This window comes from Ornithodoros turicata, chromosome 2 (genome assembly GCF_037126465.1).
Source record: "Ornithodoros turicata isolate Travis chromosome 2, ASM3712646v1, whole genome shotgun sequence".
In the NCBI taxonomy this organism is placed as follows: Eukaryota; Metazoa; Arthropoda; class Arachnida; order Ixodida; family Argasidae; genus Ornithodoros; species Ornithodoros turicata.
In genome coordinates this window covers 114,311,477-114,335,961 of record NC_088202.1, presented here as the reverse complement: position 1 = coordinate 114,335,961, position 24,485 = coordinate 114,311,477, and the positions used below count along the sequence as shown (strand labels likewise).

Genomic DNA, 24,485 nt, shown 5'->3' with positions numbered 1-24,485 from the left:
TTTGTCCCGCTAATCCCAGCTCTACACATCATCACTCACTTAACAAATCACAGGGCAGTAGTCGTCACTCTAAAGTAGTTGTGCATATATCAGTGTCATATATAAAAGTGTCAACGTCCACACACAACAACTACCGCTCAAATTCGCGTGACACAGTCGTAACCGTCCTGTATTTAAAAAAAATCATTTACATAATTTTTACAATAAAACGATGAGGGCTAGTTAGATGAGGTTTTCGCAGGTGAGTTACGCGACCAGGCCCGAATCCTGTCGGGACGCGAATGCATCTACTGGTTGACTAATTACCTAGAATTCAATAATTAACTTATTAATTAGATGTCATCGGAGAAATGCAATATAGTAAAATCGAAGCCAGCCATTATTTAAGTCCACACTCTTTTTTGAATAATCTGAAATATAAATTGCTAAACTTTGCTATGCAATTGAGCCGAAACTGAAACCACGCCCTTCTCGAGCGCGAAAAAAAGGGAAAGGGCGTTCGCGTCGGAGGGCCACGTAGCGTTCGAGCTGAGTGGAATAAACAGCTGATCTGTTGGCCAGGTAGCCTGCTTTCGGGCTCATTGTCATTTTACATCTCATGCAGTCCCGTCGGCGTTGGGATAGTGGGTGGGTTGCGAATTTCCCTCGTCATCATCATCAGTGTCTTTGTTGTTGTTTCCGGCCCAGATAAGCCGAAAGTCGTGTCGTTTCGGTGCTTGAGAAGTGCGTAGTTGTAGTTTCAGCTCATTTGCATAGCAAAATTTGGCAATTTATATCTTAAAGTGTGTGCTCGTTTCAGGAATTGTAAAAAGGACGGAGGATTGAAATAACGATTGCCTGCAATTTTGATGTCTTACATTCTCCGGGAAACATCTAATAATAAAGTTAATTAATTATTTTATGTAACTCTTCTGCACCGTAGTTTAATAATAGTTTACGCTGTCTGATCAACAGGAAAAAAAAAAAAAAAAAAAGGCTGTTCCGTAAACTTCGCGTCGGATGTCCTCAACTTTTAGATAAATATCGCTCCTGTGCAAAACAATGCACATTCGCGATTAGAAAGGCAAAATCTCGTTTCTATACGGAAGCCTTGAAAAAAATGTTAACCCAAAAGCCATCAAAGTTCTGGAAAGTTTTGCGGCCACCAGCCACTGAGGTCATTCAGCTCCGAGACCACGATGGATGTAATCTTTCCGACGGCCCTGCGTGTGAAGTGTTCAATGAAAATTTCTCAAGTGTGTTTGTTCATGAGGATGCGAGACAATTACCGTCTCCTTCGCCTTCCATGTTCCCAACTATGAAGGACATCGAAATATCAAGCAGTGGAATTGCAAAAATAATTGACACCTTAAAAATATCCTCCGACTGTGTGCTGGATGCCATCAATACGAAGATCCTAAAAAGTACCCAGTTGATCTCCAGTGTGTTCTTGGGTTGGGTTACACAATCGCTTTCACCAGGTCATGTTCGCCTCGACCGGCGCTTGAGCAAAGTTGTCACTATTTTCAAGATTGGCGACCGCAACCAGCCACTCAACTACCGGCCTATTTTGCTAACCAGTATCCCATGTAAAACACATTATCTATTCGAATTTGTCTGCATTCCTTTCTTCCATCATCACCAACACGGTTTTCATAAAGGCTTCTCGTGCGAAACACAGCTGGCAAGTTTTGTCCATGTCTTGCAGGCTACTTTAGATAAAGACTATGAAACGGACGCTGTCTTTCTCTACTTCAAGAAGGCATTTGATAAAGTATCCCATGCCCGCCTTCTTCTAAAGTTATCGCGCCTCAATCCCCCTCATTGCTGTTAACCTGGTTAGAGGATTTCTTATCGTGTCGGAGGCAGACTACTGTTATCAACAGCACCCTGTCCTCTATTCGTCCCGTTACCTCCAGGGTCCCTCAGGGTTCAGTTCTGAAACCCGCCTTTTTGAGGAGGATTGTGTCCTCTATCGCTCAACTGAGTCTCCCTCAAGTCAATCATTACTGCAACGTGATCTTGACGTGGTTGATGTCTGGTGCAACACCTGGCTCATGAAGCTTAACGTTAGCATGTATATGTCCGCTTTATGCGTTCTTTGTGCCCTGTCAGAGCGACGTACTCCACCTCGGGTCATATCCTCGCCCCATCACAATCCTGCAAGTATCTATCTCGGGCTTCATTTCGCATCTAATTTCTCATGGAAAGACCACGTCACGGCTGTATGCAAGAAAGTCAGCAGCTCACTTCCTTTTCCTCGGCGTAGCATGCATCGAGCACCGCCGTCTGTGAAACTCCTCGCTTACACCACTATAATTAGGTTGAAGTTGGTATACGCAACACCAGTATGGGAGCCTCATCAGTCATATACTTGGCATCGCTCACTGAACCAGTTCAGAACAGGCATGTAGTCAGTAGTACTAGTACATGCCGTGTGGGAGGCGTGGAGCGTGGTAGGAGTGTTCTTTGCCCTCATTACGCAATACAGATCACGTGCACCTGCAATTCCAAGCCGCGCTCCTCCCCCAACTCACGTCCGCCGGAGGGAGCGCGCCGCACCGCGGTAGATTACGTGCACATCCATGCAAGTATAGACATGTAAAGAACAGTCATATAGATAAAATACAAGTTGAAATATTTTTTATTAAAGCCGATACTGCTGGGAATTGTAATGCCAATCAAGTGAAGAAGATAAACCCAACCGAAAAACCTTCACGACCTGAGGCAGAAACAACACAATACAGTACAATTCATATAATAAACAACATACTTACTCCTTACCAATTTCACAGATTCCATATTCGTATGTTTCAATATCGTTGAAAAGATATATCGCGTCATCACCCATTGACCACAGCAATCCATCACATAAAAAGAATCAAACCCAATGCATGCACTATTTTATTATTGGCAATCATCATATCCTTTATATGCAAATTTTCAATGAGCCGGAATCAAAAACACTATGATTGTATATGAGAATTACAACTTTTAATTAAGGAACGTATCCTTGATCAATATGATCACAATCAAAATTACAACTTTCCTTTAACAGGTCTGAGATTCCTGTACGTGGCCACCATCATTCCGACACTGACAATTTCCACAGCGAACGTTATCGTATAGTGGGGCACAACTATTAAAAATAGTTTAATATTAAGTGCTGTAAGGAAATTATCGAGACCAAAGACCCGCAATTGTTATGCTTTGTTCAAATCCTACGGGACACAACTTTTAAAAAGAGTTTCTTAATAAATAACCAGCGCAGACGCAAGGAAATAATTCGATTCTGAAGAACAGTGGAACACAATCAATAGCCAGCACTAATAGAGAACCAAACCGGCGCTTCCTCCAACATGCAAACAACAGATACATGTAGGAAAATAATAGCAAAACAAAACAATACTCCCATTACTTTAATTTAGGAGTGGGCCAACCGAATCCACGAATCCTAGGCAGGGATTCGAGATTCGGGAAGGCAAATCCCAGTTCCCAAAACGGCGAATCGAGTTTTTCGAATCCAGCAATCACGTTAGCTTGTTCCTCTTTAAAAATGGCGCCTCTGGAGTCCGCCGAAAGCCAGTGGGTGTTTTTTTGTTTGTTTGGGTGCATTGCTGTGGACTGAAAGAGTAACAGGCAGGAACTGTTACATTACAAGTTTAAAAGTAACATGGTTTTACTTTTGATTGTTTCTTTGTTTTATGGAAATAATTCAGACTCGAGGGTTTATGTATTTCCTGTAGTCGATGAACAACATGTTAAATATGTCACATTCAGGAAGAAGTACATCGTTATGTTTTCTCCTGAAAGTGAACTGTTATTTAATTTGTTTTTCTTTGAACAAAGACAGGAAATTCTGCATCAAAACACCTTTCAGCAGAAGTGTTTTTTCCACTGGCTTTTTAAACTCTTTTTTAACTAAAGGATTCGAAAGATTCGAGATTAGTAAGATTCGTGGATTCGCAGAACCTTCCTTGGATTCAGACTCGAATTCGGATTCAGAAAATTCTGTATTCGTCCCATCTCTACTTTAATTACATCAAATTTTTTGCAACCGAGAACTATAGCAGGGTGATTCGATCTCAACTCAGGCAAGGTGGTCCGGACACCATCAGTAATTTTATTGAAAAAATATATGTTGTAGACTGGCTCAGATTGAGAAGGGAACAGCAATTATTTTTTCTCTAGTATCCGTAGAAAGATCCGTAGTATCCGTTCCCAAGAAAAAAAAAATCCAGAATGATATGGCAGGTCCTACGCACTTTCAGACATAGCGATTTTGGCGTTCAATATCTTTCCAAAGAACGCGTTCACGGCTTTGAATTTTTTTCCTCCCACTGTCAGCTATATTGGATTATAGTGCTTGGGTTCAGTTCCGGCGGGGATTTTGTTATTTTGCAGCTAAAAATACGTAAAATTGCTGGCGACGACGAAAATGGCTCATATTATTACGGTTATTGCGGCGCTTGTGTACATGCCAGTGAAACGAGAAAGGTATTGCCATGTAGCGGATACTCAGCTCCATAGTTTGGTGTCAAATTTCGGAGTCTAGGGCAGGTTGCTGTCACGCAAGGAGGCGTCTACAAGACGTGACATTTGAAAAAATGCGGTTTTTGAACGCCCATATCTAAAAAAACCCACCTCGAAAAATTCTTCAAACTTCACAGGCACGTGCTCCCATATATGATATTTGAGTGCACAGAAAATCGAAGTTTTTTTTCTTTCATAATAAAAGTTAGAGCGTACCAAAGTTTCAGTGTCCGACGGGTGTCGGACGGGTGTCAGTGTGTCGGGTGTAGGAAAAAAGGGTCCCGGAAAAAAGGGTCCCGGAAAAAAAGGTCCCGGAAAGAAGGGTCCCGCTGGCTAAAGGCGGAAAAAATGGTCCCGCAGGCATGCACATCTTTGGTGTGACAGATGATGCTCCTCATGCAGAGATATGTATGTATGTATGTATATATGTATGTATGTGTTTTGTGAATACGGTGTTTTATTTCTTTTTTTTTATCTGGCTTTGAATTGCCTAGTTGTTGGACCTGACTACAACGCTTGATTAAAATTCCTACCCCAAAGTTGGCAATAACTCGATCGGTGCGGGACAGATGACATTAGTGCGCAAGTATGCTTCGATTTATTCAAGAGCTGAAACTGGGGACAATTACATATCACACTTACATGCCGAAGCGAATTGTGTAGCCGATGCCCCTGAATAAACTGTCCATGGTTCTTCGGCCTTCTACGTACTCCTCGCAGATTTGATGAAGACGTTTCTGAAGACGCAATGTTGATGTTTTTATCCTTTTCGTTGCTGGGACACCAGCTGTTGACTGCCCTATCTTCCCGTCGACCGTTGAGTGCTCGAGCCGCAGCGCGTCAATGGCTCGCCACACGCTGGGGTGAGAGTGCCCAATTAAGGAACTGATTCTTCGGTTCCAGGCTTCTGCGTGATTATTTGTCCTGTCTCCACCCTCTTATAGTGTGACTTGGTGGACATTCCACGTTTCCGGAGGAAACCTCGCTGGCGTACGTCGAATGCGTGGGTTGTCGTGGATTCGACCTACATGACGGTAAGTCCCGTTGACGTACGTTTCGTCGAAGTACGTCACAATAGGCTCCGCTTCGTCTGGGGCTATTGTCTTCAAGAATGCCATCCCGTCAGTAACATCACTGAGGGGAAGAAATGCCAGCCCATCCAGCATGCCCATGAAGTGCCGAAACTTCTCGTCTTCTTTGTACTTCGGTACCAGTCCGGTTTCCTGAATTTTCGACCAGGTACTTTGACAAAGGTGAAAAAAGCAGCCCCTAGTCTTGACGTCATCACCGAGAACGGCTTTAACCGCGTTCATGGCTCCTTTCTCAAAGTCAGTGACAACAGCATCAGGTAATGGTACCATGTTCTGCGAAGCGCACTCGTCGACCACTGCTTGAAGAAGGAAGGAGTTGCCTCAGGACAGAAGACAACAGCTTCTGTCCTGAGGCAACTCCTTCCTACATTCTACCGGTTCGCTGGATTTCTACCCATCTACTGCTTGAAGAAGTTCCTCATACGCTTCTTGTGTCTTCCTCATCATCAGGGCGTACACGACGGGTAGTGTGGTTGTACCGAGGGGTGCTAAAATGACGTATAGTTGCTTGAAGAGCTTAGGCGCTGCGTCAAAGTTCCCGTCCATGAACCATGTTGTCGATTCACTTAAAAGCCGGAGTCCGGAAGGGCCTGCGATTTTTGATGTGATGATTTCCATCGCTGTAATCACTCAGGGGGTGTCTGCAATTGTGTAAAAATTTCATTACTTGAGAGAGAGCACTGTGAAAAAGTTTTAGTGTGATCGACTTGTCGAAGTCATTAAAAACAGTAGTGGCCCTAGAACTGACCCTTGCCCATTCTTAACTGCAATTGTAAAATTGGATATGACGCTAAAATAACATTTCTTAAATAATTCACACATAAACGAAAATGAAAATAAAATCCCTTACAAATTTCACAATCCACGTCTACTAGCAAAAAAATGTTTGCGGTCACTTACTGAGGATGGATGAGATCCGATGTTTCACCTGACGTTTAGAGCTCCGTAGGTTGAGATCCGGAGCCGGTACTGGTGAAAAGCTTTCTGTCCTTCGGTTGGGGCTCACACTTGACGTCATTCTCTTTTATCGCTTTGGCCCGAGTTCTCAGATCTAGGTCAGTGAACTTTTTGAATGTGTAACCTACTCTTAGCCTAGGCGTGGTACAGCTTGGGACAAAAGTTTACGGAACACAGCACAGCCGTCTTTCTGCATCGGAGCGGCCTCGTGCAAGCTGTCACGAAGAGGTGGAATAAGAAACGGGTGACCGGCTATTCTATCTCTCAGTATACCTCCTGTTTCCTGATGGTGTTTCGCTCCAATGGAGAAATGCGACACCCCGGTGTTCCGTAAACTTTTGTCCCAAGCTGTACTGGTGAAAAGCTTTATGTCCTTCCGTTGGCGCTTATACTTGACTTCATTCTCTTTTCCGGCTTTGGCCCGAGTTCTTTTTGTCTGTGTAACCTACTCTATCCTAGGCGTGGTCAGGAGGAAGCCTTGAATAAAGGTGTCTGGTTTGTACCAGTGGGGTGGTACCACTAGTTCATAGTCTGTTCATGCACGGTATGCACGAATCTGCTAGGAGTGTTCAGATGAATGTGCGGGAGAAACAAAATAACGACTGTGTCCGGGACCAGTTTTTCCTGTCTTACTATAGCAGTGTGATATATAATTGTCCGCTGTTTTTGTTCTTGAATAAATCCAAGCGTATTTGTGCACTAATGTCATCTGTCCCGCACCGATCGAGCTATTGCGAACTTTGGTATAGCACAATAGCAGTTTTAATCAAGCGATGTAGTCAGGTGCTACTACTATGCAATTCAAAGCAAGAAAAAAAAAAGAGGAAAATAAAACACCGTGTTCACAAAATATAATACATATCTGTCACACCAAAGATGTGTTTAAGCAACGGCAAAGCTATTGCCTGCCTGCGGGACCATTTTTTCCGCCTTTTGCCTGCGGGACCCTTCTTTCCGGGACCCTTTTTTCCGGGACCTTTTTTTCCGGGACCGTTTTTTCCGCATCCCGTGTCCGACTGTTGTGTGTGTAATGACCATGGAAGCGCCGCGAGAAGTTAACTGGTCGATATTCACATTTTTCTTGTGACAGCCTCCCGTGCTGTTCGTACTGTTATTTGAGAACCCAAAGAGTCGAATATTTTCCCCAGGACGTCGAAAGCAGCACGACGCCTTCACAAGGACACTACAGAGAAATGTAGATTGAGTGTATGTGTCACTGCTTGCGCTGTGCGTGCATGAAAATTCCATTCCAGCTCTTCTGGGCAAGCCAGTAAAGATGAGTCGCTATTTATTTACGTTTGATTGATTACATTAGCAGTTGTGGCAAAGATAATCCGACTCGGACACGTTACAATACTGTTCAGGGGTCAAAACGTTTCTCATCAACGCATCGTCCAGCGAAGATACACAGACAAAGTTGCTTTGAAAATGTATCTTCTGTCTGTGCCTGCTCATGTAGTTCGTGCAGTAGACACAGTCTTTACCTAATTTAATGATCATGGCGAAGATACAGACGGCAAAGCAACAGCGAGTCGCAACAGTGCCAAACCACAACTGTTACAAACGAAATCACTAGTGGTAACGGATAGGGGAACCACTCACTCTCGCAATGCCTCAAGGCACCCTAGAAACACTTCACAAATAAAATATGCTTTTCCCGTTGTCACTTCTACCTCCATTATCATCTGTTATGTTCTGCATGGCCACTGCTTTCTACTTTCTTTATTGCATGCCACAACTTTGTATTACAAATATCTAAAAAAAAAGGAAAAAAAAAGACAGAAAAAAAAAAAAACCCTTTGCTGGTTCTGGAATATTCCTCACGTAACCACTAACCTCCTTATCTTTCGCCATGCCTGCCAATTCTTGCCTGTTGTCCCGTTTCGTCCACGTGTTCGTGAACCTTCCATTCTTCTGTAACCGGTCTGTAGCCTAGATCACTACGTTCACATAATCCCCCCCACACTCTAACAAGGCAGCCATTCACTCCGTGAAAGCCGTAGAAGCCCGTACGGAACCTTTCTTCCCTCCGGGCTGTTGACCCACAATTCGCATGAACCTTTATACAGGTCACACCTAACCCTTTAAATACCATGCCAATGATGAGGACGGTGCCCAGAAGAAGAACAGTCTCTGTTCGAAATATCGGCGGCTTCTGTCCTGAGGCAACTCCCTTCCTACATTCTACCGGTTCGCTGGATTTCTACCCATCTACCTCCAAACTAACTTGGGTTTTGTACCTGAAGCCGGATACGGCTCAAGTGCGGGTGGCGCTCGCTGTTCATTAGCAGCAACGGCGGCTCCTGACATGGCAAAGTGCTCGCCGACGGACACAGAAATCGTTGTCTATGCTTCCATGCTAACTGAAAGACGTTTCCTTGGGTAGGCTACAAGTACCACGGTCCGCAGTCTCAAGAAAAACGCGAATATCGATCAGTGAACTTCTCGCAGTGCTTCCATTGTGATTGCACGCACCACAGTCCGACACTGAAACTTTGCCGCGCTCTAACTTTTATTGTGACAGGAAAAAACATTAGATTTTCTGTGAACTCAAATATCATATAAGGAAGCATGTTCCTACGAAGTTTGAAGAATTTTTGAGGTGAGGTGTTTTAGATAGGGGCGCTCAAAATTTCATTTTTTCAAATGTCACGTGTTGTAGACGCCTCCTTGCATGACAGCAAGCTGGCCTAGACTCCTACGTTTGATACCAAACTATTGAGCTCAGTCTCCGCTACATGGCAATACCTTTCTCGTTTCACTGGCATGTACACAAGCGCCACAATAACCGCAAGAATATGAGCGATTTTCGTCGTCGCCACCAACTTTAAGTATTTTTAGCTGTAAAATAACAAAATCCCCGCCGGAACTGAACCCAAGCACTAGAAGCCAACGTAGGTGACAGTGCGAGGAAAAAAAATTCAAAGCCGTGAACGCGTTCGTTGGAAAGATATTGAACGCCAAAATCGCTTTGCCTGAAAGTGCGGCGGACCTGCTATATTCTTCTGGATTTTATTTTTCTCGGGAACTACGGAAACTGGAGGACTAATACTTGCTGTTCCCTTCTCAATCTGAGCCAGACTAAAACATATGTTTTTGCAATAAAAATTACGGATGGTGTCCGGACCACCTTGCCTGAGTTGAGATGGAATCACCCTGCAGCGAAGATTGATTTTTGATCGCATTTTAGTATAGTACAAACGGAGTGAAAACGATGATTACGGTCAAATAGTGACCGGAAAGAAAGTTTGAAGGTCTTTATACATTAGGATTTGTTACATTAAATGTATAATGTGATGTTTTTGGCAATGTTTCCTCAATCAATTTTTTAAATTAAATTTAACATTGAAGGAATGTATGGAGACAACGAAGTGAAGTTGAAAATAAACTATATTAAACAGTCCAGGCATACCTTAATTTTAGAGGTTTATAGCTCATAATGAGTTAACCAAAATACAAACTACAACAAAGATCACTTCTTCGGAAAGGCACGTCAAATTAATTGTTTTATTTTAAGCAATGCTTTTGCCAACTTAATTATTAGAAGCAGCGCAGCAAAGTCACATGTAATCATAGATTGGTTATGCAATTCCCAAAATCTACCACAGATTTCCCGAAGTCCTATTGAAGACACTCAACCTATTTGCGGTGTCATAGCTTACGAGCACTACAAATGGAAAGGGCATACCTTAATTTTAGAAGTTTATAGCTCATAATGACGTAACCAAATCCAAACGGTACTACAAAAGATAATTCTTGCTTCAGTTTTCACTAGTCGAAACTTTTCGTATTTTCTTACAAATTTCAGATTTCTTAAAAGAGGGGATATCACCCGCGGCGTTTCGTCGTTTCTGGGCACGAGATGGCGCCGGGATCTACCCAGCCACGAGGTGGCGCTAGGGGCGCCGAGTGCTGTAACTAGCGCCGTTGTTCAAGAAGCGCGCGATACAGCGCAGTGGCATGTAGTCCCCACAGCATGCGTGACCCTGTTGTTTTTGTTCGCCCCGACTTCGCTCGGGATGCGCGGTTAATCTCCTAAGAAAAGAGGGGTTCTTGAGGAGAACGCAGCTTTGAGGAACACACGCATCTATTCATGTGTCTGTCGGCTGCTTCCTTGGTTTGCACTCTGTTAGACTTGTGTATCGTTTTCCTGCTTCACCAAAATCTCCCGGCTGGAAGAGTAGAAAACGGTTCACGATGGCGAAATAATTTATTCTGTGTTGGCATCAGTGGGGCTGTACTTATGCTATGCAATGTTCGTTTCTAATACCCTCACCAATTAAACAAAAAAATACTAACTTGTGAATTTCGCATGTGATGGTACCAACCGTCTACCCCATGAACGTGCACCTTCAGCAACTTCATTTTTGCGACAATTCCCGAAATCGGCACCTAGTGGCTAGCACGTGGTCCGCCAATGCCTCGGAAAAAACGGTCCCGGAAGAAAGGGTCCCCGAAAGAAGAGTCCCACTGGCAAAAGGCGGAAAAAAAGGTCCCACAGGCGTGGAATGGTTTTGCCATCGCTTGTGCACAAAAGCACATCTTTGGTGTGACAGATGATGCTCGTCAGACAGAGATAGTTATTATGTATTGTGAATACGGTGTTTTATTTGCTCTTTTTTTTTTGCTTTGAATTGCCTAGTTGTAGGACCTGACTACCCCGCTTGACTAAAATTCCTACCCCAAAGTCGGCAATAACTCGATCGGTAGCTGGCTTAGGGTAGTAGCTTCGGTTGGCGCTTACACTTGACGTCATTCTCTTTTCCGGCTTTGGCCGGAGTTCTTAGACTTAGGTCAGTGAACTTTTTGTTTGTATAACCTACTCTAGCCTAAGCATGGTACTGGTGAAAAGCTTTCTGTCCTTCGGTTAGCGCTTACACTTGACGTTATTCTCTTTTCCGGCTTTGGGCGGAGTTCTTTTTGTCTGTGTAATCTACTCTATCCTAGGCGTGGTCAGAAGGAGGCCTCGAATAAAAGTATGCGGGTTATACCAGTGGAGTGGGGGGTATATGTTTACTGAAAAAAAAAAATACTAATAATGATAACTACAAGGAAAGGTCAGCCAGGTGCGAAGCCGGTATACAATAAAAAACTTGTTTCAGCACTAGTTCATAGACTGTTCATGCACGGTATGCACGAATGTACTAAGAGTATTCAGAAGAATGTGCGGGAGAAAGAAAATAACGGCACCATTTTTTCCATTCCGCCATTCCGGTACCTTTTCTTCCTGTCTTACTATAGCAGTGTGACATGTAATTTCCCGCTGTTTTTGTTCTTCAATAAATCCAAGCGTATTTGTGCACTAATGTCATCTGTCCCGCACCGATCGAGTGTAGTCATATGCTACTACTGCGCAATTCACTACGCAATTTATAATTTGTAATGTATTGAATGTCTAAATAAAGCACCTATCTATCTAAAAATTCAAAGCAAAAAAAGAAAGAGGAAAATAAAACACCGTGTTCACAAAATATAATACATATATCACTGTCACACCAAAGATGTGCGTTTAAGGGATGGCAAAGCTATATCGCCTGCCTGCGGGATCATTTTTTCCGCCTTGTGCCAGCGGGACCCTTCTTTCCGGGACCCTTCTTTCCGGGACACTTTTTTCTGGGACCATTTTTTCCGGGACCATTTTTTCCGGGACCGTTTTTTCCGGATCCCGTACAAATTTTACACGAGAGTATGACTTGTGTATTTATTCTCGCTCGGTACTGAATAAGAAAAAAAAAAGCACACACATACACATCGTATACATGTTTTCTTTCCCTTTTGTATCTTCGCGCAGAAAAAGTATCAGGTTGGAATGTCCGAATACGATGATTTGGGCTGGAGTTGAACATGCGTGATATTACCATTATCTTATACGTTATGCACGGACGCAGGGATGCAACCGTCCCCTGTTGCGCGTGCACGTCTTGAAGTATAAATTAATGCCAGAACAAACGTTTAGCAAATAATCTGAATGCTAGCAAACAAAAATACGAAAATAATGGTAACTACTTGTAATAAATAAAGCTAAACAATAACGACCAGTAATGGCGGGAAAAGGGTGCTCGGTGTTGCTCGTGCATGCCCCATAAGCGGCGGAAAGAAAGACTGTCTCATTGAGAACTCAGCACTTAAACCGGTAAATGATACTTAATGAATTAATTAAGTAGTTTTGTCAGAATCCTTCAATGTCCATAAAAACATTTTGGGTGCTCAACAGAACCGCACTGTACGTATACTTTAAGTGCACTATAGCAAACGATTGAGCATGTGACATATGTGCTATTATATACTAAAACTCTACCACAAAATTTAGTTTTCCTTTGTTTTCATTGCTGAGATAAGATGACATTGTTGAAAACTATGCAACATACTGCAAAGATACAGCAGAGAGAGAGAGAAAGTCAACTGGACCGTTTTTCTTTTCTCTGTCGCTGGCCGGTATCATTTTTTCCGGGGCCATTCCTACAGGACTACTCTTTCTGGGACCATTTCTTCCTACACCCGAGACCGACATCGCAAGAAACTGTTCACATGTGCGCACCTCAACGTGAGAAGAAAATCATTCAACGCAGCCGGCGCTGGGCTTGAACTCGTTAGCACGGGAAGCCAAGTACAACGACATGTCCATTCACCAAGTCGGACCAACTGGAAAATATGTAGTGCTTGACAGGCTCTTCGCAGAGCTCCCGCAATCATAGCCGCTCAACCTGCTTGTTTCCGTTCCTCACTCTCCTTTCCTTTTCTGTTTGTTTTTTCGTACTGCATGACGGCATGTAGCTGAGAGGTCCACTACCTACTACACTACCACTTCCACTACCACTTCATAACATATGAAGCTGACCTATCACACCCCCAGTGATAGCATTGAAAGTGGTATTTGCTTTAGAAATACCTGGAGAACTTCCACCTGCATATTATGGGAAAGAGAATGGATTGGGTTTCAGATAGCCAGATAACTGACTTTAATAAATAGGGATATAACTATACTGTACATGGAGCACATTACAACGAAATTACACTAAGAACATAGAGCTTCGCTTGTCAATTGCAGACGCAGAACACAGAATACGCAACCATCGCAACTGGGCGATTCCACGCGAAATGATCCAGCGGACCTGCTCGGCCCCCACAAAACGATCCCAAATTTTTACGAAATTTTTTTAGCAGTCCCTAATAGTGCAAAACAACACACCACGAAACATTTCTTCCCAAATCTCAATGTGGCGGGTGCTACACACGAGCAAAGTTCGCAGCGCTGGCGAAAACCGTGCCTAGCGTGAACGGCAACTGCGGCTCTTCTAAGCACCTAGAACTGTGCGGTTTCTTTTGCGTATAGAGGAAGCTATGCTCTACACAGCGTCCAAATCCCGGTTGTCGTGCTGCAATCGGTGCAGGTATACAAAGGCCGGAAGTTTAGCAATTTTCCTCCTACTTCGCGATTTTTTTGGGGAAAATCAAACCATTAAATTTTAATGAATATTTTTTCCTGCCAAGGCCCCAAGGAATACTTCAACAGGAAAAATCGCCAGACACGTAACTTTCATAGATATTGCAGGAAAAAAAAAAAGAGGAAGTATGCGATTTTTCCAAAATTCGCTACAATCGAGCGCAAAACACGCAATGAAGAGGTCGGAAGAGACGCCTGAAACCAACGCAGTTTTATAGAACGAGCCTTCCTCTACAACATATTAAAAAATCTCGAAGGTGTTTTTTCGCATACAGGAGAAAATATTTTGGCGGGTGCCGAATTTTCAGTTGCTCAGCTCATCATCGCCGCTCGTCCCTGCGCCAAACATATCTTTCGACGCTTCCAGATGTTCGGAACAAACACGCGCACAGGACCAAGCGAATCGACGGGACAGTCCGAACTGCAAGGACGAGTCCAATACCCAGAATAGCAGGCGGAGTCATTACATGCCCACTTGTGCCCGCTTCTCAAAGGCCGGCAGGAAAAAGAATAGCCCCGCTGTAGTGGAGCTTAGCGCCCTTCCCCCTTTTTTCCTGGGAAAGGGAAGCTCAGATAGTATGCTGAAATAAGGGTCACGTATGGTGGGCTAGAAGGACTGGTGAGCCGTTCGGCGGTTGTCGAATGTACCCGCCGATGTTCCTGCCGAGAGATGGCGCCAAGCGTATCTCGGCGCTATGCGATCTAATCGCCTCTCGCGGCTCATTTCAGTGCTACTCGTCACGTGATTACACACCTGCCGTTAACCCATGAGCGTGCCTTTTCTTTGCTCTGCATGCAAAATGCCCCTTGAGTGTCACCTGCAGGAGCAAACGAATGGCACACCCAGATATCAGTGCTGACATTCGTCGGCGTGTCCCTATCAGCCCTCGGGTCTGGGACACGTGTACTTTGATAACGATAAAGACGTGTTCGAGCAGCCGGTTCTGCCTTTGGGTAGTGATATTCGTGATATGTGCTCATCGTTCCTTTCATCTGAGCGACCTTTACCTTCCAGGTTGCGAGGTCCGGTGACGGGGGATTGTGATAGAAATGTTTAAGTCGGTGGTGGGCTATAAGCGTGAGATATACGTTAACTGCAGCTAACCAACGGAAGCGATAGAATTGTACAGTCTGCATGTGAGCAGTCAGTAGAGGGAAGGAATCCGGAAGACAAAGGGGACGGCACGAAAATATAACGATTTATACATTTATTTCAGAATACTGGTCCCAGAAAGAACCTGGGAAGGAGTAGGGAACGTACATTAATTATATAATATATACACATAATACACTCGTATAGTGGCGACAATTCGAAAGAAACCCTCAAAAGAGACGCAGCAAAGGGGGTCCCAAGTTACCTTCGCGAACGTGACGAACGGTAACACGAGTGTTCTATATACCGGTAGTCTGACCTAAGCAGTAGCATAATGAAGGCAGCAGGCTTTCTCTTGACTGTGATGCCTATTAAGTGCACGTGAAAATTCCATCTAAAATCGGACGGGACGGCGACCCCAAGATATTTGTACTAAGCTCCCTTGCAAGTATACTATGATGTTGGCAAAGCCTTTGTTCTACATATAACAGCATAGACACAGTTTTGTCGGTGTTCAAATTGATTTGCAATTTGTAACACCACTCGTTGATGTGTTCTAAACTGCTTTGCAAAGGTGCGTAATATAAGGCGAGCAAGGTGAGCCATAAGCAAAGCACACAGAAAAAAAAAGAAAGAAAAAGAGAGAGAGGACGCACGTCCAGACATCCCTATGTTTTTCGGAATATATCGCGCGATATGTTACGCAGTCATCAGCGAATAAACATGCTTTACAATTAATGTTACTTAACATATCGTGCATATAGACAAGAAACAGCAAAAGTCTCAAGACTGACTCCTGACGTATACCCCAGGTGTATGGGGTTCGATCAGACAGGGAATCAGTCCCGAAGCCAATCCATGATCTTGGTATTATGTGTCAGCTTTCTATAGGATACGTACACGGTCAAATGCCCTGGAGAGATGCAAAACCAATATTTCAATTTGTAGGTTATTATATAAAGCAAATGTAAAGTCGTGGATGAAATCAAACAGGGCCATGACAGCGGAGTAGCCCCCACGAAAGATATGCTGCAAGGAATGCTGTTACTTGATCATGATGTTAATGTTTGCAAAAGATGTGCTTTAGCAATTCACAAAAGCTGGAAAGAAGAGAAAATTCGAAACCAAAGTCGGGACTCCTGCCTTACGTATCGGTTTTATACGAGCGCATTTACATTCGTTCGGGACAGTCCCTTCGTCCAGCGATATCTGGAAAATAATTTTGAGGAATTGCGCAGCTTACTCGGCGTACCTTCTAAGAAAATCATTCGGAATATTGTCTTGCCCAGAAGACCACAATATCGCGTCCTGCAGTAATCAGTCCCGAGACTTTTTGGACTAGCATATCCACTTTTTTCCTTTGCCAATCTACCCGCAGAAGACTTCTTCATATTTACCTCCCACAGTGACCTAATAAGAAATAGAGATACAAGTGCTGTTTTAAAGTAGTGTCATACTAATAATAATTCGGGACTTTAAGTTGTGCGACAACGGTGATAGATCAATTAGGAGTTTCCCACATCTTCTATATAATATGTTCTCAGCTGTGCGTCATTTTGTTCCTCTTTTGCTCGATACTTTGAGTAGTCATCTGCCAAATTTGCTGGGAGTACGCAACAAAGACGTAGCTATAATATTTCTTTTTAGTCTCACTTAATTTCCTCATTTCGCCTTCAGTGCCTTCGTCAAACCTGAAACCAGGGTTAGTTTCCATCGCGGTCTAATTTTGTTTATGCGACGTTTAAGATGCTAAGCTTCGCGTGTCAGCCATGGTCTTCGAGTGTAAACCTTGTCTTTTTCGTTTTCCACGTTTTTTTCCTTTATCTTTCCTTCCTTCTCTTTTTCGTTTTTCCCTTTTTTTTTGAATAGCAAGCCGGCTCTTTGCCTGGCTAGCCTTTCCTTCTTTTTTTTCTTAATAAACATATTACCCCCCTCCCCCTGTAAGGCTTCTTGGACACGAACTTTCTTGTGGACATGTGTACAGTGGCCTTGAAAAAATTTCAGGCCATATTAACATTTCTCCAGATGCTACAGACCCAGTTAAAATTTGTACAAGGATCTGCCCAAGGAATATCGTGGAATATCTGGATTTTAGGTCTGTCATGCTTAAATTTTATATGGTGCATCTCAAGAACCATCTTGTGATCTGAATGTCAACCAAGTACTTGGCACTCCCATTTCCAGTGAAGGGTGTTAGGCACCAGGAACAGATCACGTATTGAAGCAGACGACTCTTGACTTCTAGTGTACCTCATAGCAAAAGGCAATATCAAGTAGTGCATTTTCATTTATGAAGTCTCAAACTCCGGTTGGGGATTCCTAATTTGCACTTCAACATGGGGCCATATACTGAACAATCATGACATTATATCCTTAACCGTGTTCAATGTCAATAGGTTTCATTTGTAACTTATGTTACGCCCTTTTTAATATAACCTGATGATGGCGGTGACGAGGTAACAGAAAAGATGGGGATATGAGTCGCGACAGAGTCGGGGCCACCCCAGGACGCCTACAAGCGACGAAAATGCAAACAGATGCACATACGGTGAACGGATCGATTGCAAAATGTAGGACAAAGGTCTCAGAACGAGTGAGGGTAGTATGACACAAGTAATATGGCGGGGGGGGGGGGGGGGCACACCAAGCGGGCACTTCGCAAGTCATAGGGCACATGTATATTACGCTTTTCAACTTGAATCTTTATAATCTATAATGACGGCATTAAGGCTGTCGGTTGTGGGCCACAAACCCAGGTGGCGAATTTCCCCATTTATCATCATCAGTGTATTCGTTGTTATTGTATAATGTCACGCTAGCAGCGCTCTTAAGCCGCTCAATCAGTGGATAAAATGAGTTTTACATGATGTTCTAGGAACACTTTGTATAACATCAATTCCATTCAAGCATTTTCGGTTAATAATACAAGTGTGGCATTTTTTTGTTCTCTCTCTCTCTCTCTCTATCTGCAAAAAATTAAGAAGCAAGGAAGAAGGAGCAAGGAAATAAGGAATATATCTTTCGCGCTATATATATATATATATATGACTCGGTCGTTCTACTGGTCAACAGTAAAACCGTGCGTGCAGAGAGAATACTACTGCGATGCTACAATTTGGTTTTTTATGCCGATACCATGTTCCTTTATAGTTACATAGGGAACAAAAGAATTACATAACAACTAAGATGTGCGGCGAGGTACACTGTATAGAAAGCGCCATAGTTTAGCTAAATGACAATTTAGTTGAACAATCTACCATCGGCCTATGTTCCGTGACAAAGTGTTCCCAGCTTCCTGTACACAGCAACTCGATAATCTAGGCTGAAAAGAAAGAGTGAAGCGAAAGAAACCATCAAGGAGGCGAGCTTTCGGACGCAGTACCGCTCTTTATTTTGTTTTTCGACCCATCTGTCATCATCCAACGAAGATAAGACATGCGGTCACGTGCTTCACAACATTCCGATATCTTTCGCTTGCAGGGATCGTCGTCTAGGCAGACGTGACGGTAGCAAATGTCACGTGGTTTAGTTACAAAGAACTGCGGATGCTAGTAAACAGTCAGTGCGGCAAACCAACGTAGTGCTGGTCCCAATATATTCGCTATAAAAATAGTCAAGCACACATACACCGTCACACACGGCACATGTTGGACTAGTTCAACGAGAACCCGCTTGGTTCGCAGCGAGCGCATAGCGCCGGAGCTCAGGAGCTTGGCTTCAAAACAGGGGCATCGCGCATTCCATGTATTGAATATGGCGGTAAGCACACCAGTCTTTCTAGCCCACCATAGGTCACGCTTGGCGGATAAATACCTTCTGGACGTAAAGCCCGCGTCGTGGCAGCACCGGGCGGCAGAAAAAGTTGTCCCGATGAAGCGCTGTACCTACACTCAGATATTTTCATTTATCCCAAGAACGGCTGACTTTACACGCGAGATAGTGGTACCAAAACGTGCAGGACACATTTTAGAAGAAAATGGATTGAGTAAATGTCGCCTAGGATTATTTCTTTTTCTGCTATTCGCTTCAGAAGTCCAAGGTCAATTTTTGGCTATTTTCCACACGTTCTACAACGTCTCAGCGAAAAATCCTAGCGAAAATTGAAAATTTGATGAATCCATTTTCTCATAATTGTTAAAAGCTATCAAAAGAGACCGATATCGTGAAGATCGGACGGGTATTTATCGAGAGAAACAGAAAAGTTTGCCCCATAGAAAATACATGGGGCCGCGACGGGTGGTATCCCCTCTTAAGATATACGTTAAAAACTTTTGCATTAGTCAGACGATCCATACAGCAAAGAAGCATGTTTGAATGTCTCTATGCATTAAACGCTAATCGTATTGATTTTTTGTCAAAGTTGTCATCCAGTTTAGGAAATTTAGCGTTTGAGGGAAGATAGATAAAATGGATGATAGGGTGGAATTTCAAATAAACTATATAAAAAAATCATGCTGATTTTCTGTATGCATTAAACGCTAATCGTGTTGATTTTTCTTGTCATTTTTCCCCAATAGCAATGGGGTAGCATTCTGCTCAGTGAGCGGAAGTCATCCCCATATCATCGTCATCATGTATGTGTCTCTCTCTCTCTCTCTCTCGTCAAGGTTGTCGTACAGTTTTCGGAAAATAAGCGTTTGAAGGAAGATGGATAATAAGGTGGAGTTTGAAATAAAGTATATTAAAAATGTTTTTTTCATAATCACCAGGGAATATTATTTTGCATTCACCATATTACAGACATCTCGCAGACACGCGAAATTGTCGAAACAGTTCCAGGAGAAGTCTTTGAAAGTAGAGAGTGACACACCTTTTTGGTGTTGCCATTACACTCGAATGAAGGGTGTTGTCTAAAACACACTTTAATTAGGTGAATTCGTCATAAAACGCTCTTATAATGGGAGTTTAACAACAAAAACACCGTTAAAAGGGGAGTATTCTATTGAAAACACCTTCCAGGATGGAGTTGTTTCGTGGTAAATACTCCCTGTCAAATGGCTAATGTAGTACAAGCTCCCACGGCTGCATACCAAGACATACAGTTCGACGTTCTTGCGTCTATGGCAAGCACCACCTTGAACACCGCAGACTTCCAGCCTTGGTTCCATCGTACAACCTAACCCGGAGCGCAATGCGTCACAGGCACGCCTCGTTAGGTACCGTAGGCGTGAGTGCCGCAGCTTGAGAAGACTGGGGCACCCTCGGTAGCCTCTATTGGCGTATCGGATGGATCATATGCTGAAATACAATTTGTTGGGGGAATGTTCGTTAAGTGTAGTAGCACGGAAAACGTCTGTAACGGTGACGGGAATTCGTCTTTGCAATTAAAAGCCGGCCTGCAGCGAATCAAGGATACCATTTAAACTCCTGACATCCTTTCCTGTCAAATACTGTGTTTTTAACTGAAGTTGTCGTTTTTAATGTCAATAACTGCTGAGTGGAGCTGTGAAACCAGTATAATTTTCCTTTGACGAATTCAAATACCGTTTTGAACACCATATTCCCTGTTCAAATGGGGTGTAAAAAAGGGTATAGGACGTAAACACCTCTTTCAGCACCACACTTTACACCCTTAATGATCGCCATGGGATAAAACGTGGTGTACGTCGTTTAGTAATGCTCTTTTTACACCATATGCTACAGTTTGCGTGATAGAAAAGGGTGTTTTTATAAGAATACACCTGTTTTGAGCGAATAAAGGTGTAAAATGCTTTACTGTGTAGGACATGCGAAGAGAAAGCTTTCGGAACTTTCCGACCGTTTATTGTAGGGCATATACCTTGTGCAATGAACCGTTTCGGAACCGGTTTAGAGCATTTTGAACCAGCTCGGAACCGATATGTGTGTCCTCCTGAAGCTGAACCGGAACCGAACCATTATTCCTGAACCCGAATCCGAACCGAACCGAACCGGAAAAAAAATTCGGTTTGATTCTCTGGAGGCAACTGAGCCGGGCCGCGTCGTATACTTAGAATCCCCCCACCAATGCCCCTGCCTGGAAGCCACCCCTTCGCTAGCAAAAACCAGTCCCTGGCTGGACTGCCTCAGTGCATTTGAAGAGGACGGTTTTCTCGGGCTAAGGTGATCAAATACTACAATAATTCAAGTAATTAGCTAACACGAATCATCTCCTATTGTTTAAACCGATTTTGCTGTGTAGCGTTCGTGTCCTTTGGGTACGGTGCACATCTACGTCTTAGGTAGTACGCTGCCCTCATAGGTCGGCAAATTCACTCATGATAGCCATCACAGACATCATTCACCATCACATCACTCACAGAATGATGTGATGTTGAATGATAACATATATTATACTGTGACTGAAATTCTCGCGAAAGAGGACCTAAAACATTCCCGAAGCCAGTAAAACCTTCATTGGGAATGGAATAGAAAGCTCTCACACCTGGCCATCTGGCAATATATATATATAAAAAGAGAGAGCGAGAAAGGTATTTCGAGCAAAAGGAAATATCCCAATATACACACTATGCGCGCAATTTCATGTGGAATATGCCATAACGTACGCAACATACATTTCTATGCAGTACAGAACCCCCTTAACCAGTCCCAAACCACAGGCAAAAGTGTTCTCATCGTGCAGATACGACACTATATTGAGAGAGAAAAACTATGCATTTGCATGAAAATTCGCAGTTTAATTATTACATATTTGCAATACGCAAATTTCAAGGCCGCTATTCAAAACGCAGCACACTGCAACTACGCGACTGGGAAAAAAGTGGCTCTGTGAATACCCGACGCAGAAAAACAGGGGCGAGTTCACGATTCTGCCCTTCACCCTCTACTGGCACATGCCGACATGCCTCCGTTCACCATGGGATCCCGGTCATTACCTCAACCCAGTGCCAGTGCAAGCAGAGCTAGCTCTGAGCAGTTTCATTACCGCCACAACCACCATGCTTCCACATACGTAGCAGAAGACGAAAACGTGCTAGCTGTACAAGCAGTAGCGCAGCGTCACGAAAGTCCACAAAGAAAGCCACAAAGCCACCAGAGCCCGAGATCTGCTATCGGGTGCAACATGCTCGATCGACGCGTTGCGCAAATCCTAAGACTGGGCGGCGGCATACCAGTCGCTACTGTAGCCAGTCCTTTCTACGGCACGCACCCAGCGTTTACATACATGTATCTAAAACGCGGGCTGCGTGCAGTAGTGCACTTTCAGTAGGGTACTACAGCCACCCGCCCTTGCCCCCGCCCCGCCAAGACTCGCTCCGAGCAGTGGGCGGGCGCCTCGCCTACCATTGCGACACCACCATAACACAACACAGCGCGCGTTCAATTTACAAACGTCACCGTAAACAGCTGCCACCCTAATCAAAGACGAAATTTGCCCAAGCGTTATACCGCCGCAAAAGCCAAGTCGTCGCCGAACGCAGGCATGCTGCTCAGTATCTACCGCCTACGGTCTCATAATCGGTCCTTGGTGTTTAGCTTCAAAGTCCATCTTCAAAATGAAGTTGGATTTCAAGTTCAGAACGAGTTCTGAAGTTGAATTCTGACCTATGATATGATGGGCTGTGATGTTGATGTTGAATGGTAGGTTACGATGTGATGGGCTGTGATGGTGATGTGATGTTATGAGCCGTGGGAAAGACCGTACATGATGTGATGTTGAATGAATTTTCCGGGAAATGCCGACCTATGCTGCCCCTAGGTGTACGGACGAACATGGTTCCCGTGAAACGAAAGCAATGATGCACGAATCCACAATGATAGCCAACGACAACAACAACAAATCATGGGTACGATGTTAATGCCCCTTACGTCGGAGGCACAAATACCATTCTTGCTTACAACAAATGCAAATACACGTTGCAGACTGCCTTCACATCACGCTCTATTTATGGGAGCATTGAGGAAAACGGGATACGATCGGGGATACGTCTTTCCAAAGGCGCTTGCGGAGAAGATTGCATAAGTGGCTTAAATCGGCTACAAGTGCGCCGTCTCCGTCTTTGAAAGCTGCTGAAGAGGAAGCGTCGACGCCGTCGTATGAATTCGAGAAATGGCACTTCATGTGGAGAAATCGCTAACCACGCGTGATGAACGTACAATATAAAGTGGAAGTGCGTTTGGGATTATCGATCAGAAGATGTACGTCACAAAGAGTGTGGGCATCCAACTCTCGCGCAACTTTACTCTTACGCGCATAAGAACGGCTCGTGATGGATGGTGGGCGCCTGTTCAAGCGATTTCTTTTGTTGAAAGAGTCCGAAACTGATTCTAAGTCACGCCTATGTCGGTCTCGAAATCAAATTATTTTGAGATTACATCTCTCTTCACTTGCTACCAATTAGCGGAATAGTACGCATGTCTCGTTCCATCAGCATTCTTATCGACAACATTGATTTGAATAGCGGCGCTGATTTCATGGATACTTTCGTATTCAGTGTATTTCGGAAAGTCGCCATATGCTTTGCATGAATTATTCTCGGGCAGTTACACGGAAGTTGGGATGTTGGTGTTTTGTACCCAATGGCTGTTGCCGTACTTCTTGGACATCTTCAGTGGTTCTAAAAGTGACCTTACTGCGTTTTCTACGGTGAATAGAACAAGTAGCCTTTGTCGTACAGGATGTCATCATAGACAACATTGCAGCCCTTGACAAAGACCATAAAATCTGGCTACAGTGAATACCAGGTCACGACAGCGGCAGCTGACCAGTAAGAACTTGACGTCCTCCAACGCTTCCCTGTGCAGAAAGAAAAAATTACTTAATGGTGTCCGAAGAATCGTGTGCTGACTGTCATGTCAAACCGCACGATAAGAAGCGAGTGGCCGAATGCGGGGGGAGGGCGATGATACCACTTATCCGCACACACTGCGTGCCTTAACAGACGCCCGCGGGATGCACTACTTCACCAGTTCCGGCTGAATGTTCCCCTTGACCAGGCGTTCTCGCACCGCATTGGGATAGTTGCCTAACCAAACTGTGGTGTCAGAAGAGACGGAGCCCATGCTGCTGGACTACGAGAGCTTCATAGCATGTCGCGATGTACTTCGGAGTTTGTTAGACAGATACAACAATGTATCTCGCGACAATATAGTGCTTGGAGACTGTCCAGCTCTCTACCAACAAGCTGTGTTCCGCTCAGTGGCGTAGCAAGACCTCAAAGGTAGGGGTGGGGGGGGGGGGGGCTCGATACACCCCCCTCCCCACGCCGCTGATCCTGGGTACGCCCACACACTCATCCTTGTGCACACAGCGAGATGAGAGATGAAATTATAGAATATTTGAACGTTTAATAATGCGTTTACATATAGAGTGTCATGAACAGCGAGGCTACCTCGCGAGTTTTGAAGTAGCTCGAAAAACTCATAGTTTCAAGAGCATTCAGATAGACGCCCATAAGTTTCTTCGTGT

At 44.0% G+C, this 24,485-nt stretch overlaps 1 protein-coding gene across 1 annotated transcript; it reads right to left on the bottom strand.

Annotated features, from left to right (window-relative positions):
- Positions 1–1,117: 1,117 nt before the first annotated feature.
- On the bottom strand, positions 1,118–5,873 carry LOC135384962 (uncharacterized). Its single transcript, XM_064614141.1, has 3 exons — positions 5,541–5,873; positions 5,155–5,249; positions 1,118–1,202 (listed from the first exon to the last, which is right to left on the bottom strand). The coding sequence occupies exons 1-3, from the start codon at positions 5,871–5,873 to the stop codon at positions 1,118–1,120; spliced, it is 513 nt and encodes a 170-aa protein (XP_064470211.1).
- Positions 5,874–24,485: the final 18,612 nt, after the last annotated feature.

What these genes read in the sequence shown, in the direction of transcription:
- LOC135384962 (XM_064614141.1), bottom strand. Translation starts at nt 5,873, where the DNA reads ATGGTACCATTACCTGATGCTGTTGTCACTGACTTTGAGAAAGGAGCC. An exon ending in TCAACGGGACTTACCGTCAT is followed by an intron (nt 5,250 to 5,540) that starts GTAGGTCGAATC and finishes TTGCGTCTTCAG; the next exon opens with AAACGTCTTCATCAAATCTG. An exon ending in TACACAATTCGCTTCGGCAT is followed by an intron (nt 1,203 to 5,154) that starts GTAAGTGTGATA and finishes CTTCACACGCAG; the next exon opens with GGCCGTCGGAAAGATTACAT.